Genomic DNA, 19,071 nt, shown 5'->3' on the forward strand with positions numbered 1-19,071 from the left:
GCCACGCCCACATCTTTCAACTTTTGAAAAATCAGATGGTTGAATTTTCCCCCCTATGTCTTACGAGTATACATCAGAAGTTTGAAGGCAATTGGTGAAAAGGACGACGGGGCATCATTCTCCAAACAACGTGTGCGAAAACTACTAAATTGAGTACTTGGACCAAAATGGCCAACCTCCAGTGCGACTTTGGGCTTGGCTCCAAAAGACTTTTTTGTAGGTCCTGAGACACCACATTAGTGTACTGAATTTCGTAATCGTCAGTCAAAGCGTGGCTTGGGGCTGACAGTTTTAATAGTCCTAGGGGGCGCTATGTCAGAAAATAGGCCACGCCCACCAGATTTTCACGTCAGATTTTTGGGGGGGGCGGACTAGGATCACTCACAAGAAGTTTCGTGGCGATATCTCTAGAAATGACAAAATGGGAGGCAAACGTATGGCCACGGCGGTACGCCTGACATCGCCGCGCCACCACAGCCCCGCCCTCTGGAGAAAACTCCCATAAAGTGATGCCAAGCAACCCCCACTTGTCTTGAGTTACCAGCTACAAATTTGTGGTGATTAAGTGAAATGGGGCGATTTGGGACCTATCAGAGTAAAACTTGACCTTTTTGGTCCTGAGGGGGCGGGGCTTGTGTGATGTCATCATCCGACCATTCAGTTTACTTTGTGGGTGGATGACGAATGACCACAGAAATTTTTGTAACTATGTTCCATTCAGTTAGGAAGTTATAGCAATTTAAATTTTCTGGTGAGTAGTCAAACTTCGAGGCCTGGCCCCGCCCCTTCAACCTATACGAAAACTCAGAATCCTTGTCTCATTTTGTTCGCCCATCGCTTCTGAACAATTTTACACAATTTTTGAGATGATTGTGCGAAAAATGATCGAGCAATCCAATCAGAAACGGACCCTAAAAACGGCCAAAACAGCTAAAAATCGCCATTTCAACCCAAAATGACCGACTTCCTGTTTGATATTGACCATGGTTGCAAGAGATTTTTCTGTGCGGACTGTTGAGTACTACAAGTGTACCAAATTTCATAACTGTACGATAAACTAAGCTTTAGGGAGAGGGGTATTTTTCACATTCTAGGGGGCGCTGTTCAGCCAATTTCTTTGCGATTTTTTGGGGACCTTTAAAATATCAAATCTTTCACCAGGCCTGACAAGTTTGCAAAATATTGTGAGTTTTGGGGTATGATAAGGTCCCCAAAAAGCCGTTCAAAGCGGGCACGGAATAATAAATAATAAACGGAGGAATAACAAGAGGCCTTCGCAGCGCTTTTGCTGCTCGGGCCTACCTAAGAAATCACAATGTGTGTGTGTGTGTGTGTGTGTGCGTGCGTGCGTGCGTGCGTGCTTCTACTCCGTCTTCTCAATCCCCAGTGAGTCATGGCGGATGGCTGCTTACTGACCCTTTGCACGAGACGTCACGCCATTCATGTGACCGCCCCCTTCGCCATGATGGACGGCGAAAAGACAGTTTACACCCGAAGAAACTCCAGTGAAGGTAGTCAAAACAAGCCAGTTTGTAGCCTTTTAAGGCTTTTGTTTAGTTGATTTGACAGTAAAATGGTTTTAGCTTGCTGCGTGGTTGGCTGCACTAACAGACAAGGACGTAAACTCAACTAGTTTTGTTTTTTTAATAACTTTGATGGAGACTGAGGACGGAGATGAACTGCAGCGATCAATCAAGCGCACTAGCAGCCCTCAGATTAGCAATGAACATGTTTTTACCGGGTAAGATTAACGTTCATTTATTTCATGAGGAAGGCAGGGACGGGGATAAATGTGATGTGTTTATACTAGTTATTGATAATCCTGATGGACGGGTATTTCACCACGGAGGCTGCGCTCCGTCCACTGTCGTGTAAAGCGAGATGATTATTAACAATATTAAAGCTCTGATGTATGATTACGTGTGTTAAAATTACGTTATTTATTTATATCAGCGTCGCCGTTCAGAGATCTTCTCATCCCAGTGTGAGAGCAGCAGCTGAACCCGGTAACACCACCAGCAACAGAAGCTGGTAGAGATCCGGACGTTTAAACAATCAGCTTTGGTGTAAAGTGAAACGCTGTTTATAACATAAAGTTATAAATCCAGCGGGGTGAATTTAGGCAAAGTCAGCAACAAGTTTACATCGGTGAACAGCTGCAGAGAGAACGTAAGCTAACGTTGGTAAGCTAGTTAACATACCGCTCTCTATGAGCCCCGGCTAGATGCGCTACTTCTTCTGATAACTGAACTGGGCATGAACTAGTCGAAGGAATGCTGGAGGAGTTTTGTTTTTGTTTTGATCGCAAAAACAATTTCAGACTCTACTTTTCTCTTTGTTTAATACTCGTGTCGCTCACTGTTTACATGCTTTTGCCGTCCAGCATGGTGGACCCACGTGATGAGGTGACGTTGGTGCAAAGGGTCACAACTGATCCAGGATCCTCTGGAGGTTTCTTCCTGTTAAAAGGGAGTTTTCCTCTCCACTGTTGCTAAATGCTTGCTTAGTATGAGGATTGCTGTAAAGACTGACACTAGTCAGTAACTTGATGCAACCTGCTGGGTTCCTTATATAGGAAACTTTTTACTGATTGGCTTAATGAACTGACCTGTATTGGAATATTTACTGTGTGAAGTGCCTTGAGACGACTCTGGTTGTGATTTGCCGCTATATAAATAATTGAATTCTAAATAAAGGACTTAAGTAGCTTTATCTGTTCTTGACTCAAAGAAAAGGACACGTTTAAACAGTTCAAAGTTGATGCAAAAGCTGTTTCAAACGAGCCACCTCCATCTTGATTGTTTCGCTCTGTGGCATCACCCCAACCACTAAACCGATAAGAGTTCTGTGATTGGCAAGAGAAGACTGGTCTCGCCTACTGAGGCTCCTATGAAGTGTGGTTAGACCAACATACAGAGCTTGCGTTGTCTAGGTTTCTAGGCTAGTAGACACCAAGCATAAATTCCTGATATACAGAATTATGAATGTTTATCTCTGATTTTAAAATTAGACCCTAGGGAATTACATGGAAGTCCAGTTTGTATGTCAGAGTTAGCAAGGGAGCTTTCAAAATAGAAACATTCAAAAGAGTTCTCAATATGAATCACAACGCTTCGCTTACGTGTTGGAGGTTTCTCAGATATGTTGTTTGTGTGACACATTTCTTTTCATAATAGTGACCGTAACCCATCTGAAACTCTATTCAAGTGTGAAAAATAAAGCAAAGTAAAAAAAAAAAAAAGTTTCAACTCTGCAGTGACCTGAGTTTTAAGCACAAAACAAACCTGTGTTAAAAACAGTTGAGCAAAATGGTAAAAGTGTAGGTGAAAAACTATTTTATGGAACCATGCAAGTGCTTTTGTGATTTAGTACTTTTTTTTTTTGTAAATCTAGTTTTAAACTAACCAAACACCAGCCAGTTCTGATGAAAACCACTGCATTAACAACAGAGCTCCGGCTTGCTAGATATGTTGCAAGGACCGGTATCATTGCACAAGTTCCACTAAGTACAAACGATACCTCCTGAAAAAAGGACTTCAGAGGTACTCACAGTAATGACAGCTTTGCTGAGGCAGAGAGAACCCCGGCAGCCATATTCCGTCTCATCGTGAGACTTGTAGTAGCTCAGCGTGTTGTTCCTTAGCATAACCCAACGGTCCTGCCAGCCATGGATGTAGTTTGTCCACTAGAAACAAATTCATGGAGAAAGAGATCATAATAGAATTTAAAAGCATCAAAACAAACACCTGCACTACAAAAGGAACCAAAAACCATATTTAACTGTTGTTTAGATTAGCATTAGCATGCTTGGCTAATGAAATTATCTACAATGTTTTCTGCTGCATGCTTACCTAAATAACATTTAGCAACGTGTGTATGACAGAACCTCCATTTAAAGTCTTGGTAATTATCTCTAAATTCACAGGACCGTTGAAGTGCATCAGACTGACAAAATCTGTCGTTAGTTCGTGAACTTTCAAATTCTAAAACACTCGACGTGCACCCCAGAGTGTGTTACATTCCTGGAAAACATCTTGGGTGGTACAAGTGCAGGTCTAAGAATTGCAAAGGCTTGTAAACTCTCACAAGAGCTGTGATGCATTCAAGGCTTAGCATGATTACACAGGTGAGCTTTACTGAATGCGGATCTGCCTAATCACACAATATGCTTGGCTAGCAGGTCAGTGTGCAATCTGTTTAGGCACACAACCAATTACAGTGAGATTAATACCACATTAGCATTCTCACAGCTTAAAGAATTTCACCTGTGCCAGTCTGTCTAAAACAATCCAACGCAAAGCTGAGGCATATGGTAACATAGGTTACCAAGTCGTTGTCTAGCAGCAGGCTTAACGAGAAAAATAAATAAAAAACAGAAGAGAGACAACAAAAACTGTTCCTTCTTTTCTCCAACCCAATAAACCCACTTCCTAGAAACGTTTTCAAGCAGAACTGAACGATTCTCTGTACCTTACACTCTTGACAAACCGTTATTTACCCACTAACCAGACCTCTGCTCAGAAACCTCTTGGTTTATTTAGGTTGTTTACAGTAGACAGGATTGTACACAAGTCATGAGTGAAGTGCCAGAGAAGGACCAGTCACTAACCTGGACATGACTAATTCTAAATAAATTTGCAGGCTTGTCCACACTTCTACACCCACTGAACTTGCCTCCTTACAGAAGTCTTCTGGTTTTTTTTTTGTCACCCTTAAATGTTTCAGATCAGCAAACAAACCTCAGTATCAGACAGACACCCTGAGTAACTATGAAATTCAGTTATCAAAACAAAAAACTATCAAAACCAACCTATGTGGAAAAATTCAATGAACTCATGGTTCATCAGTTACAGTAAGTTTTCCTGGGCCAGAAGCAACATAGTAGCCCCAGACCATCACACTACCACTGCTGTGCTCGATGGTTGGTGCTCTTTTTCTGAAATGCAGAGTTGGGTTTTCAACAGATGCAACGGGACACAAAGTTCTAAAAAGTTCCATTTTTGTCTCATCAGTCCACAGAATATTTTCTTAGAAGTCTTGGGAATTAATAAGATGTTGTTTGGCAACAGTAAGACAGCCTTTTTGGTCAGCAGTGGTAGTGGCTCTAAAGCTTCCCCACGGAGGTCATTTTTGCTTTCTTGTGGCTTTCTTATTGTTAAAATCATGAACTTTGACCTCCATCTTAAACAAACAAAGACTGAAGTGCTTTAGATAAGATGGAATGGAATAAAACAGAACTTTATTGGTCCCAAGGAAAATGGGATGTTCTGGTTTTATTTGCTGTTGATATTTTTTTAAGTGAGGTATGATGTGTTGCTTTTTGAGATATTTTGTGCCAAGTCATGTTGTTAGATAGCATCAGCTGAAGTGGACCAGATTGGTTTGAATTGTTTCCTTAAATCATTCTTTAACCCTCCCACTAAGGGTGAGGAGTGAACACCACCTCACCCCTGCCACGTGGACCTCAAGGGATAAACCATCAATCCTGCTCAATGGTTAGCTTTCCTCGTGGGGTCACACCCATTAGAACAGTGGGAGGGTTAAATATGTTGTGTTTACTCAGGTTCCATTAGGTTGATACTAATGTGACCTGAAACATTCAGGTGAGACAAAAAGACTAAAAACCAGTGGTGGGCAGTCAGGGCCAGCAAAGCCTTCTCTGCTGGCCTAAACGTACTCAAAAGCGTAAATGTATTTTTTTTCCTTTGGTAATTATTTTTAAATAAAAAAAATGTTTACTGGTCTATTTTGTTTATATCCTATTATAACCACTTGGCTGAGCTGCTTCCAGTGTTAAAATACCAAGGCTGGGTGTTATCCAATCAGATTTAAGCTAGCTTGTGTTTTCAGGCAGATTAAGTCTGCCCTAGGCCTTCAGAATCAATCGAGAAGCCCACTGTCCGCTGTAAGTGAACGGAGACGGCCAGTTGCGATAGCCAATCAGCTCACGAGTCAGCTTGGCCCGGGCCAGCTAGCTGACCTCACGCAAAAGTTGACATGAACGCATCCTGTGATTGGATAAGCAGTAGTTAGAACTTTTCTAGCGGCATGAAGCAAAATATCAAAACTAAACACGGAGATTTGTATCTATAGGCAGCTATCGGTGTATTTTTGAACACATGATGGCTGAAAGAGGAGAAGAGACAGACTTGAATGCAGATTAACTTGCCACACCATTTTCAAGACGGACCTTTCAAGAAAAAATGGATCTTTTGAGAACAGGTCGTCTGACTCCAATGCTAGCTGGCTTGTCCCAGCAGGAGAAAGGATTTGTTCGTCATTTTCAGGCAAGCAACTATGAACGGTACCCACGGCTAACAGCTTCAGAGAACCGCTGCAGGTTATTCTGCTGGGAATGCCTGTTGCTCGCATCAGATGGATTTGGTAGCATTAAAGCGCGTTAAAATGTACGCCAGAAACACGACCGGGCAGACACGTCTTTCAGCATTAGCCTCCATGTCCATAGAAAAGGATCCACTCATGGACCTGAAGCGCACAGATAAACTGTACAGAGCCACTGAGGTTTTCCTGAGGAAAGAAAGAAGGATGGATTTTATTTTCTAATGAGCAGGAGAGGAGGAGATCCATGCTGGACATTTATGTTGGTGAGTAGAAACATTTTATTAGTATTTTTTTAATGTTTTGTCATTTTATTTTGTTAATAATCAATAAATGGTAACGAAATAAAATGGCAAAATGAAATTATTCTGTGTTCTGTTTCTATGCAATTTATATTGTGAATGACGTGGTGTGTGCAGCTGCGCCAACATGTTCAATTGTTTCGCGGTACAATTTTCTCCAAAACAAATGCAAATAATGTGTTTGCTTTACTTATTTATTTTATTGTCTCATCTCTTAAACCCGTCTTTCATTTCTGAGATTTGACGGTATCCGTGGTCAGCTTCCTACTCTCAACTGGGAATGCGAGTTTGATTTTAAAGACTCTGGAAATTATGTGTCTTGATCAGCCACTGGTGTGTGTGTGTGTGTGTGTGTGTGTGTGTGTGTGTGTGTGTGTGTGTGTGTGTGTGTGTGTGTGTGTGTGTGTGTGTGTGTGTGTGTTTTCTCCAGCTGTGATGTCCTATTGATTGTATTTTAAGGTGTATTAAATTAGACTGGACTGAATAGGAAATCACTGAAGGCCCAGGGGTGGAACGTACCGCCCGCCACTGCTAAAAACAGAAGTAATTTGAAAAGGAGGCCAATACTTCACAACTCTGTATTTAAGATGAACCTTTTTGAAACATCTTAAAATACTGAGAGGTTTTGGTCACCTTCACCATATCAAAAAGTTTCTTAGCTAGTATTAGTGAATAAACGGCCCAATGGTGATAGATGCTGCACTGGTCCAGAATACAGATATTAAACCAACTGAGTAAATGTTTAAGACATTATCAATTTTCTATTCATATAATGAATCCAAGACTTAATGTAGTTAAATGTGAATTGCATTCTGCTTTTGCATGCACGTTATAGACTTAGTAGTGCTTTGCAGGTGTTGTGTCGAAATCTGTCACCTGTCTCCACATCTGGGTGTGTTCCCCTTTACTAAATCTAACATGTCAGGTGTGCACTGCATTAACTGATGATGTACTTGACTAATATGTGTGACTAAACTTTGTAGAAATTGTTTTAATTTTTTTGTGAAGCGCCTCGTGATTTTAATCTTGAGTGGCGCCATATAAAAGATCGTCTTCTTCTAAACAGTTTACGACTAGGTAACACATTTCGACACAACACCGGCAACATAAACGTTCATGTACAGATTGACAGTCGCAGAAAAACGAGCCAGGATTTGTAAGGATTGTTCCATTTCTTCACGGGGATATGAAGCCAGCCGTGCCACAGATTTATGTGTTTGTATGTTTACTCACCTTACTGAGGACTCCGCTTAACTCAACAACATTAACGGGATGCCCGCAGTCCTCCCTGGGCTCCAAATCTTCCTCGGACCCGGAGGAGTTCCAACTCTGGTTGTCTGACATGTTTCTAACAGATCCTCGCCCACAAATACCAACGACGCACACGGCTCAGAGTAACGTTATATTAGAACTGGCATCAGCAGGGCTGTCTGGTAATAGTGTAGAAAACAGCAACAGTTCACGGAACGACGCTGTCTTCTTATCGATCGGCTAACAGCTCCGCGAACGGAGAGCTCGCAGAAATAGCCGACGGATCGATAGCTAGCTCCCACCGGGGAAGCGTCCGTTAGCCTCTGCTTTAATGGTCAGGCGGCGCATGTAAACGCTAGCTGTCAAAACTCCGCTTCTCTTCGGCGAACACCACAAGTAACGAAGAAAGATGAAAACCTAGCTAAAGGCTGGGCCGAGCGTCAGCAGTCACACCGAACCGTCTGTCAGAATAAAAGCCCGCTGTTGTGTTTGTTTAGCTCCGAACACCGATGACAGCTTCTTACGCCATGGTGCCCCTGGACTGCTTCTCCTAAACTGAACGAGCGCGTGCTTCAACTTGTGCGGTGCGCAGAGGCGCTGGCCGCAGTGACGTCACCAAATCTACCCCCCATTAGGCAACAGACCCCTCCCCCTCCTTGTTGATAGTACTCAAAATAGACCAAAGTACCAGAATACACTACTGAGTACTAGAAAGGACTTTAGAGCAGAGCTGAAAATAAAGAAGCACAGAACAGAGAAAATGTCACAAACTAAGATCTGTTGGTACATGTGGTGGGAGTTTCTCACCAAAATAAAAGTGTTTTTATTTTGATTGATAGATAGATAGATAGATAGATAGATAGATAGATAGATAGATAGATAGATAGATAGATAGATAGATAGATAGATAGATAGATAGATAGATAGATAGATAGATAGATAGATATAGATAGATAGATAGATAGATAGATAGATAGATAGATAGATAGATAGATAGATAGATAGATAGATAGATAGATAGATAGATAGATAGATAGATAGATAGATAGATAGATAGATAGAACTGCAGATTTGTCAGCTGCTCATCCAGAAATTGACCTCATTGATCTGGTGATTGTGGAAGGTGTTGGAGTCCAGGGAACTCAGGAAACCACTTTGACAATACTCAAACTTTGAGACTTGGTGCATTATCTATGGCGTTTAAAGCGTGCCACAACCCGTGCACGCGCATTGGGTCCACAGCGCGCGTGTGAACGGGACTCGCGAGCGGAAATATACATGGCGAGAGGTCATTTGTGCACTGAGAGGGAGCAAACTGTGTCTGTGAGCGCACAAGGTTGTGCACAAGTGACAAACCTGCGTGCGCGCGTTGTCAACGAGCACACGGCAGAGGAAAACGTGCGCGCGCGGCAGCCTCTGTGCGCGCTCGGCAGCCTCTCTGCGCGCTCGGTTTCTGACTCCTGCTCGCTCGGCTGTAAGGGTTTTGGCACTCTGGAGGCGTGGCCTGTGGCAGATCTTCTCTGTCCTCTGATTGGTTAGTGTACCCGCACTTTACCCTCTACCTATCTATACAAAAAAGTCTGCTATTCAAGCAGTTGCTGGCATAGCTCAGTTGGGAGAGCGGGTGACTCTCGCCCTGGAGGATCTGGGTTCGAGGCCGGGCAAGGAAAATGCAGTAGATGTCATGTTAATTTTTCTTAATTTCAGGTATTTTACAGTTGTGACCGTTCAACTGTCATTAAACGTCCGAATGTTTGCTGGGCAGTGTTTTAAAAAGTGCACATAAGCTAGATGGTTTTAACCATAGAAAATTACATTTTTTGTGATACTGGAAAAATACATACTGAAATAAAACTACTGATTGAAAACTTTATGACTGTGGTTGTACAATATATGACTCACTAATACACTGCAAACTCCCTTAGAGTGGGGCTTCCAGAGAGAGAGAGAGAGAGAGAGAGACAGAGAGAGAAAAGTTCTTGCCTCATTAATGAATTGTTTATTTTTTTCAGTATTTAATTGACAAATTATCCTTTCAAATAATTAATTGATGAGTTACATAATTGTCCATTTAGAATTGTTGAATGGACTGAGTCAAGTTTGGTGCACTTTATATATTTCAAAACATGTTTTTTTTAATGATGCATATAAATAATTTAAATGTTAATTTAATGAAATATTTCTATTTTTTCATTACCTCACCCTTGTTTTGACAAAAACGGGACCTTGCTGGATAATATCATGGAGAAACTATTTGTTCACAGTACATGGCTCCGTAAGGATCTGTGTACCAAAGGAGGAGATACTCAGAAATCTGTCTGCAGATTGTTACAACCCAGACTGGAAGTGGCGGGCTGTAATAAGAAAGGAGACCAAACAGAGCAGTGGGGGTTCAACAACTGATTTATTTAACAAAAGTAAGGATTTACTAAAGCAAGTTAGTGAACAGAAAATGGCCATCTCAAGGTTTTACTCGGATGTCCCTCAGCAGGGTGCAGCACTGTTGAAGGTCATCTGAATGAAAGCTTGATATGCAGTTTCTTTATGAAAGTGTGTAAATATACAGTATGGTTGCCGTACATATGTTGAGGTTCTCAGACATCAGGCTTCTTTGCCCAGGCCTTCACTAGTGGGCTATTTTAAAAGTTGGTAAGGAGAAAAACCACAGCATATAGCTGATTGTTTACAAATGCAAGGAGGGGAATAACAATCAAAATGCTTGTGTTCTTGGACCAGATGAATGGAGCGCTCCACATGCACTCAGAGATGTTATGGCTTCTGTTTCTATAACTTTACATGCAGACATTTGAGGTTTGCCAGAAAGGAAAGCTGGCCTGTACACTTTGCAGGGCACAATGTCATCAATGAAGAAACCCCTGTCTACCAAGATGACCATCTCTAGTTGTAGCATTTTCATCACACCAGATTCCCAGGTTGGTCGCTGATAGTTCCAGCATACAGTGCTGAGACAAAGGTCACTGGCCTATGTGGCACAATCCAAATGAGCCTCTTCAGAGTGCAGTTGAACTTGAGGAAAATATATGACTCTGGAAGAGAGGGGAATATGGCCATTGACACCTCAGATCAGTGCAGTCAAGATTTACTGGTGTTTGGGTAGTCCTGAACGTGTTGTGATGCCCCCACCGTCTCATTGGGTTTTCATTTGTGTTTAATTGTGTTTTTCTTCTGTTGTAGGCAGCTGGTTAAGCAGCCTTGGAGGCACCTGGGCTCAGGGTGTGGTGCTGCCTACAAAGCCTACTGTTTTTCTGCTTTCACTGGGTCTCTCCTGTGTGGTGGAGAGTCCTCACTGGCCATTTTCTGTTCACTAACTTGCTTTAGTAAATCCTTACTTTTGTTAAATAAATCAGTTGTTGAACCCCCACTGCTCTGTTTGGTCTCCTTTCTTATTACAGCCCGCCACTTCCAGTCTGGGTTGTAACAATCTGCAGACAGATTTCTGAGTATCTCCTCCTTTGGTACACAGATCCTTACGGAGCCATGTACTGTGAACAAATAGTTTCTCCATGATATTATCCAGCAAGGTCCCGTTTTTGTCAAAACAAGGGTGAGGTAATGAAAAAATAGAAATATTTCATTAAATTAACATTTAAATTATTTATATGCATCATTAAAAAAAACATGTTTTGAAATATATAAAGTGCACCAAACTTGACTCAGTCCATTCAACAATTCTAAATGGACAATTATGTAACTCATCAATTAATTATTTGAAAGGATAATTTGTCAATTAAATACTGAAAAAAATAAACAATTCATTAATGAGGCAAGAACTTTTCTCTCTCTGTCTCTCTCTCTCTCTCTCTCTCTGGAAGCCCCACTCTAAGGGAGTTTGCAGTGTATTAGTGAGTCATATATTGTACAACCACAGTCATAAAGTTTTCAATCAGTAGTTTTATTTCAGTATGTATTTTTCCAGTATCACAAAAAATGTAATTTTCTATGGTTAAAACCATCTAGCTTATGTGCACTTTTTAAAACACTGCCCAGCAAACATTCGGACGTTTAATGACAGTTGAACGGTCACAACTGTAAAATACCTGAAATTAAGAAAAATTAACATGACATCTACTGCATTTTCCTTGCCCGGCCTCGAACCCGGATCCTCCAGGGCGAAAGTCACCCGCTCTCCCAACTGAGCTATGCCAGCAACTGCTTGAATAGCAGACTTTTTTGTATAGATAGGTAGAGGGTAAAGTGCGGGGTACACTAACCAATCAGAGGACAGAGAAGATCTGCCACAGGCCACGCCTCCAGAGTGCCAAAACCCTTACAGCCGAGCGAGCAGGAGTCAGAAACCGAGCGCACAGAGAGGCTGCCGAGCGCGCACAGAGGCTGCCGCGCGCGCACGTTTTCCTCTGCCGTGTGCTCGTTGACAACGCGCGCACGCAGGTTTGTCACTTGTGCACAACCTTGTGCGCTCACAGACACAGTTTGCTCCCTCTCAGTGCACAAATGACCTCTCGCCATGTATATTTCCGCTCAAAAGGCAGAGAAAGGGGGAGTAGAAGCAGCAGCAGCCTGAAGCGCTGATACACGGCAGGATGGATCCATGGTTTCACGTCGGTGACACCAAATTCTGACCCGGCAGCAGAAATCAGACTAATAAGGCCACATTTTTTAAAATGTTTTATAATCTCTGGTTACCTTGTGTGGATTTAGCCTCAGTTTCCTGTTCTTAGCTGTGGCCTCATGCTGCTGTGGTCCATCTGCCTCGAGGTTCAACATGTTGTTCTGCAGACTTTGGTTGTAACCAGTGTTTTTTTGAGCTAATGTTGCTTTTCTATCTGCCCCTTCTCCTCTGATAACAACAGGACATTTTCATCTACACAACTGCTGCTCACTGGACAACTTAGTTCTCTGTGAACCCTGGAGATGGTTGTTGGTGAAAATCCCAGTAGATTAGCATTTTCTGCAATACTCAGACCAGTCGTTTACACATTTAGTCACTTAAATTCTTTAATACACCTCTTTTTTCATAATGGGGGGGGGGGGGGGGGTTGCCAGTAAACAAGGAATTCAGTGTTTTAATTGACTTTACAAGAGACGAAACTCCAAATATACAAATGAGAAATAGGCACACTGAGCTTCATCCATTTGACTGCCGGTGCTCAACAGATACAGGACCAGCGATTATGAAGTGGAAGAAGAAGGCCGGAGCACTCGGGTCAAAATAAAAATATTTCATTGGTGCAAATAAATGAACTCTGTCTAAGACAGCAAAGTCAAAATGTTAGTTCATTTATTTGCATGAATTAAATATTTTTATTTTGACCCGAGTGCTCCAACCTTCTTCTTCCACTACTATACAAATGCTTGTATGTTATCGTGGTTTGGTCACATTTGTGGTGCGATAGGCAGAACCTGCAGCTGTCGTCACGTAGAAAGTCAAATGATGCTGATCTCTGCTCACAGTTGAGCACATGACTTTTCCTCAGCATTCCACAAACCCAGTGAGAAAGAAGAAGTCACATGAAACACCCTGATGACTCCATGGCTGTTGATTAAAAACATAACTTTGGGTGGCTCTTAAAAATACATTTGCTCTGGAGTCAAGAATTAGTAATTGCATGAATGTTTGAAACATTTAGGCAGCAGTCAGGACTAAACAATAAAAACAGGACGATGGCTGGTCCACAAAATGACATCTCTATCAATCTGGAAGAAATAAAAACTGCCTCATTTTTTTGATTGTAGTAAAAAAAAAATAAAAACAAGTAAGACTTAAGATTAAACTAATTTATTGAATTAAAAAATACTAAATAAACACATCTTTAAATACGAGATTGGTACATTTTCACTAACAACATATTATTTATCTATTTATTTGTTTGTTTATTTTTTCGTTCATTCTGGTGCATGACTGTTTAGTGTTTTATGAATCTGCTGTTTACCTTGTATCAGGATATGGTTTGGCAAGAAAACTCAAACGTTTTCTGTACTGCAGACATGTTTTTGAGTCTGAACAACAAACTTATCATTGTGGTGGGACCTGCTCATGCACGAGTGACTTACATGTGATAAGAGGCCAGTTCATCATTTTCTGCTGAACAAAACCATTAAAGTGTGTTTAGAATATTTATAGTTTATGGCTTTGAAAATAAGCACAGTTGGGCGCTCAAGCCTTTAAAAAAAATCTGGTCAGTGTTTGGACACCCCAGATAAAACCAGTGTGAACCATCGGTGTGAACTCAACAGCAGAGCTGTATAGTCCTAGCAATGGAGCTCCATCTAGTGGTAAGATTGGAAACTGTTTGTAATTCAGTCAGCTGGCAGTGAGCAGGGGTGGGTAAAGTAACTGGTGTAAAGTGTGTAGATAAAAAAGCATAGTATTAGCAATATATATATATATATATATATATATATATATATATATATATATATATATATATATATATATATATATATATGATTTGAATTCTTGATCAGGAGAATACACACAGGGAAAAAGTTCTGACAGGTACTGTGTGTTGGTTGATTTAAACTTTTCCTATGTTTTTGCCTTTTTGAAAAAGTGCACAGGTTGTTTTATTGTCAGATCAAAACAGATTTTTTTTTCATCCAGCAGCCAAACTTTTTGTTTCACATTACCTCACTGAACATCCCAGCGGTCACCTGGCAACGTGTCAGTCCTATATGGGAAAAGGCCTGCGGGCAACTGGTTGTTTGACTGGAAAGGATTCAGTGTTGATGTAATCATGGTGGCATACAAAGTGTTCCTGACTTAGTGGATCTGTGACTCATTTAGAGGCTGGTGAGTCAAGCACCATGACTCAGGCAGGGCTGATCGAGCAGTAAAGTGATTAAGTCACATCCTGTTTGGATTCCTGGGTCAGCATCTCCAGGAGGAGGAAGCAGCAGATGCTTCATCAAGAAGGACTCACACTTTTCTGAGGAAGTTCACAGTTTCCTGAGGATATGTTTGGTCAGTGTGAGGGGGGAAAGTATTAGAAACTGATTCAGTGATTTTACTTTTATAGCTGAACAGAAGGCTTAAAATGTTATACAGAATCAGAACCAGAATCAGAACAAACTTTATTGATCATGGGGCAAATTGTGCAAAGGTGTAACAGCAAGTGTAATACCCCCAAAACTCAAAGGAGAAATAATTTTGACTTATTTAAATAATAGTTCTACAGTCAATACCAAACACGTTCATGAAGTTCTTTGCATGTGATCCCTCTCAAACGAAGCCATTTCAGCTGTTTTGACAGTTTCAGTACCTTCCAGAATGAGCCGTTTTAGGGCTATGTTGCTTTTGCTTCTTTTAGAAAACCATGTCAACACTTTGCCGCAACATCAGAGAGCTTTGGGTCATTTATAAGTGCACAGACCGTGACGCTAATGTTGCACAATCGTGTCCTTTTTACAAAAGATTAGGTGATGGGAGTAAAGGGGGTAAGGGGGTGGTCTCTGTGCTGCTGCAGACTTCCGTTTGTTTTAGATATGACTTGTTTTTATTGCAATTGAAGCTGCGCCCATTAAGTTTTTCTAACAAGCAGCTTCTAAGCACCTGTCCTCCACAGTCCTTGTGCGGTGATCTGAGCTCCAGCTCTAACGGAGAAAAGCTCTAGGAGCGCTGTATAGCTCCAGTTTGCAGTCTCAGCTGATTCTGATTACAAAACTTACAGCCTGTGTTCACCTTCATTTTTAATATACTGCCCTTCCGGAGCGCAGCAGTAACTACCCAGGGGATCATGACACCTCCCTCTGTTGCACAAAGGCGTAGAATGCATTCACAAGTCCGGCGTTGTGGTACTAAAACTACCAAGCATGGCGGCACGAACGCTGCAAAATTCCTGCATCTCCATGCTGCCACAGGGGGTTCATAAGACACACCATTACTGCAGTATTACGCTGATTTGCCAGCATGGTGTGTCATCTAAAAGGGGCTTAAAAAGGCTTTTAAAATACAAGCTGCTGCTAGCATCGCCCACCCTCCCTCCCCCCTCTGGCTGCTATTAGTGGAAAATGGCCAGTGCTGATACTAGAGTCCTACAATCCCCCCCCCCCCAAGGTGCTTTAAAACACACACACACACACACACACACGCACACGCACGCACACACACACACACGCACGCACGTGCACGCACACACACACGCACACACAGAAAGAGAGAGAGAGAGAGAGAGAGAGAGAGAGAGAGAGAGAGAGAGAGAATTGAGGCTGCCGTACTGGCACCACCACTGGTCCTCTGACCTTCACCAGCAGATGAGGGTTAAGTGTCCTTATGAACATTACATCCTCCTCTGGGATCTCTGGGATCTGGGAGGTTCTGAGAGGGATGGCCAATCTTTAGACTTGTCTGAGATGTTAAAATTATTAGCGTTAGCTAATTGTATGGTTTTGGAGTGCCACCGGGGCTTTACTCAAAGTGACTCTTTTCTAAACGGAGTAAATAACTATAAAACACAACTAAAAGACAACGCTCTCCATCTGAAAAGAGGTACAAACAAAAAGGCCTCACAATAGGCTTCTAACTTTAAGTGCTCAAGCGTTCAAACGTCGTCAAGAGCTAATTAATCAAATTCTCAAGTTACGTAAGAGACAAAATGAAGGCTACTAGTTTAACCAAGTCTCCTGAAATGCCATAGAGACCAAACAAAAGCAGCTAAGTTTAATTAAGTCTCCAAACACTCAAAAGGAGACTAATCCAACACTTGAGCTCTCAATCAACTCTTCTACTTTCTACAACCTCCTTCTCTCAGGCCTTGTGCGGACATGGCTGGTTGGTGCTATACAGGTCCTTCTCAAAAACTTTGCATATTGTGATAAAGTTAATTATTGTCTGTAATGTACTGATAAACATTAGACTTTCATATATATTAGATTCATTACACACAACTGAAGTAGTTCAAGCCTTTTATTGTTTTTAACATTGATGATTTTGGCATACAGCTCATGAAAACCCAAAATTCCTATTTCAAAAAATGAGCATATCATGAAAAGGTTCTCTAAACGAGCTATTAACCTAATCACCTGAATCAACTAATTAACTCTAAACACCTGCAAAAGATTCCTGAGGCTTTTAAAATCTCCCAGCCTGGTTCATTACTCAAAACCACAATCATGGGTAAGACTGCCAACCTGACTGCTGTCCAGAAGGCCATCATTGACACCCTCAAGCAAGTGGGTAAGACACAGAAAGAAAATTCTGAACGAACAGGCTGTTCCCAGAGTGCTGTATCAGGGCACCTCAGTGGGAAGTCTGTGGGAAGGAAATAGTGTGGCAGAAAACGCTGCACAACGAGAAGAGGTGACCGGACCCCGAGGAAGATTGTGGAGAAGGACCGATTCCAGATCTTGGGGGACCTGTGGAAGCAGTGGACTGAGTCTGGAGTAGAAACATCCAGAGCCACCGTGTACAGGCGTGTGCAGGAAATGGGCTACAGGTGCCGCATTCCCCAGGTCAAGCCACTTTGAACCAGAAACAGTGGCAGAAGCACCTGACCTGGGCTACAGAGAAGCAGCACTGGACTGTTGCTCAGTGGTCCAAAGTACTTTTTTCAGATGAAAGCAAATGTTGCATGTCATTCAGAAATCAAGGTGCCAGAGTCTGGAGGAAGGCTGGGCAGAGGGAAATGCCAAAATGCCTGAAGTCCAGTGTCAAGTTCCCACAGTCAGTGATGGTCTGGGGTGCCATGTCAGCTGCTGGTGTTGGTCCACTGTGTTTTATCAAGGGCAGGGTCAGTGCAGCTAGCTATCGGGAGATTTTGGAGAACTTCATGCTTCCATCTGCTGAAAAGCTTTATGGAGATGAACATTTCATTTTTCAGCACCACCTGGCACCTGCTCACAGTGCCACAACCACTGGTAAATGGTTTACTGACCATGGTACTACTGTGCTCAATTGGCCTGCCAACTCTCCTGACCTGAACCCCATAGAGAATCTGCGGGATATTGTGAAGAGGAAGTTGAGAGATGCAAGACCCAACACTCTGGATGAGCTTAAGGCCGCTATCGAAGCATCCTGGGCCTCCATAACACCTGAGCAGTGCCACAGGCTGATTGCCTCCATGCCACGCCGCATTGAAGCAGTCATTTCTGCAAAAGGATTCCAAGTATTGAGTGCATAACTGAACATAATATTTTGAAGGTTGACTTTTTTTTGTATTAAAAACACTTTTCTTTTATTGGTCGGATAAATATGCTAATTTTTTGAGATAGGACTTTTGGGTTTTCATGAGCTGTACGCCAAAGTAATCAATATTAGAAACAATAAAAGGCTTGAACTACTTCAGTTGTGTGTAATGAATCTAATATATATGAAAGTCTAATGTTCATCAGTACATTACAGAAATTAAAGAACTCCATCACAATATGCTAATTTTTTTAGAAGGATCTGTAAGTGCGGTTCATTTTATCACATTAAAGTGCTTTACAAATAAATAAATGAATTTTAAAACCTCACATTTAGCATGCTCCTGTGGGTGGCCACTATGCTGTAGAGACTGTAGAGTATTGTCTTCTCTAACATCACCCACAGAGAGTCCAGCTCCAATCTAACAACGTTACTGGCTTTATGCATCAGTTTGTTGAAGTTTGCCCCAGCGTGCAACAGTGTGGTGAATTGCACTGAGCACAATGGGACTCTTAAAACATCCCAGGCTTCATCCGGCAGATGTTGTACAACCTCTGTTGGCCCCAGAAAATAGAGCGGCTCTGACTCTTCCTGTGTCCTCCTGAGACCTGGCGTCCACACATGTCCACTAATAGTTTCATCTGTTTACCTTAGTCCACTTTTGAAGAAATACAGTCTCACCAGAATATGACTTGTTTTTAGACATCAAACTTATGACATTGAATGTATTCTTTGAAATTATCTATTAGAAAATGTTAACTTTCAATTCAATTCAATTCAATTTTATTTATATAGCGCCAAATCATGACAAGAGTCATCTCAAGGCACTTCACATAGTAAACATTCCAATCCAGGTCAGTTCATTAAGCCAATCAGAAAAAAAAATTTTTCTATATAAGGAACCCAGCAAATTGCATCAGGTCACAGACTAGTGTCAGTGACTATACAGCAATCCTCATACTAAGCAAGCATTTAGTGACAGTGGAGAGGAAAACTCCCTTTTAACGGGAAGAAACCTCCAGAGGATCCTGACTCAGTATAAGCAGCCATCCACCACGACTCACTGGGGATCGAGAA

General features: G+C 41.9%; 1 protein-coding gene across 2 annotated transcripts in view; it reads right to left on the minus strand.

Annotated features, from left to right (window-relative positions):
- The window catches only part of LOC107374827 (ceramide transfer protein), a 36,682-nt gene extending 28,464 nt beyond the window's left edge, over positions 1-8,218 (minus strand). For both annotated transcript variants that reach the window (XM_015943107.3, XM_015943106.3), the window contains exons 1-2: positions 7,875-8,218; positions 3,551-3,685 (exon numbers count right to left, since the gene is read on the minus strand). In XM_015943107.3, the coding sequence (XP_015798593.3) occupies positions 3,551-3,685; positions 7,875-7,985 (246 nt within the window). In that variant the 5' untranslated portion in view covers positions 7,986-8,218. The remainder of the gene's footprint in view (positions 1-3,550; positions 3,686-7,874) is intronic.
- Between the last annotated feature and the right edge of the window lie 10,853 nt (positions 8,219-19,071).

Source organism: Nothobranchius furzeri, chromosome 6 (genome assembly GCF_043380555.1).
Source record: "Nothobranchius furzeri strain GRZ-AD chromosome 6, NfurGRZ-RIMD1, whole genome shotgun sequence".
Lineage (NCBI taxonomy): Eukaryota > Metazoa > Chordata > Actinopteri > Cyprinodontiformes > Nothobranchiidae > Nothobranchius > Nothobranchius furzeri.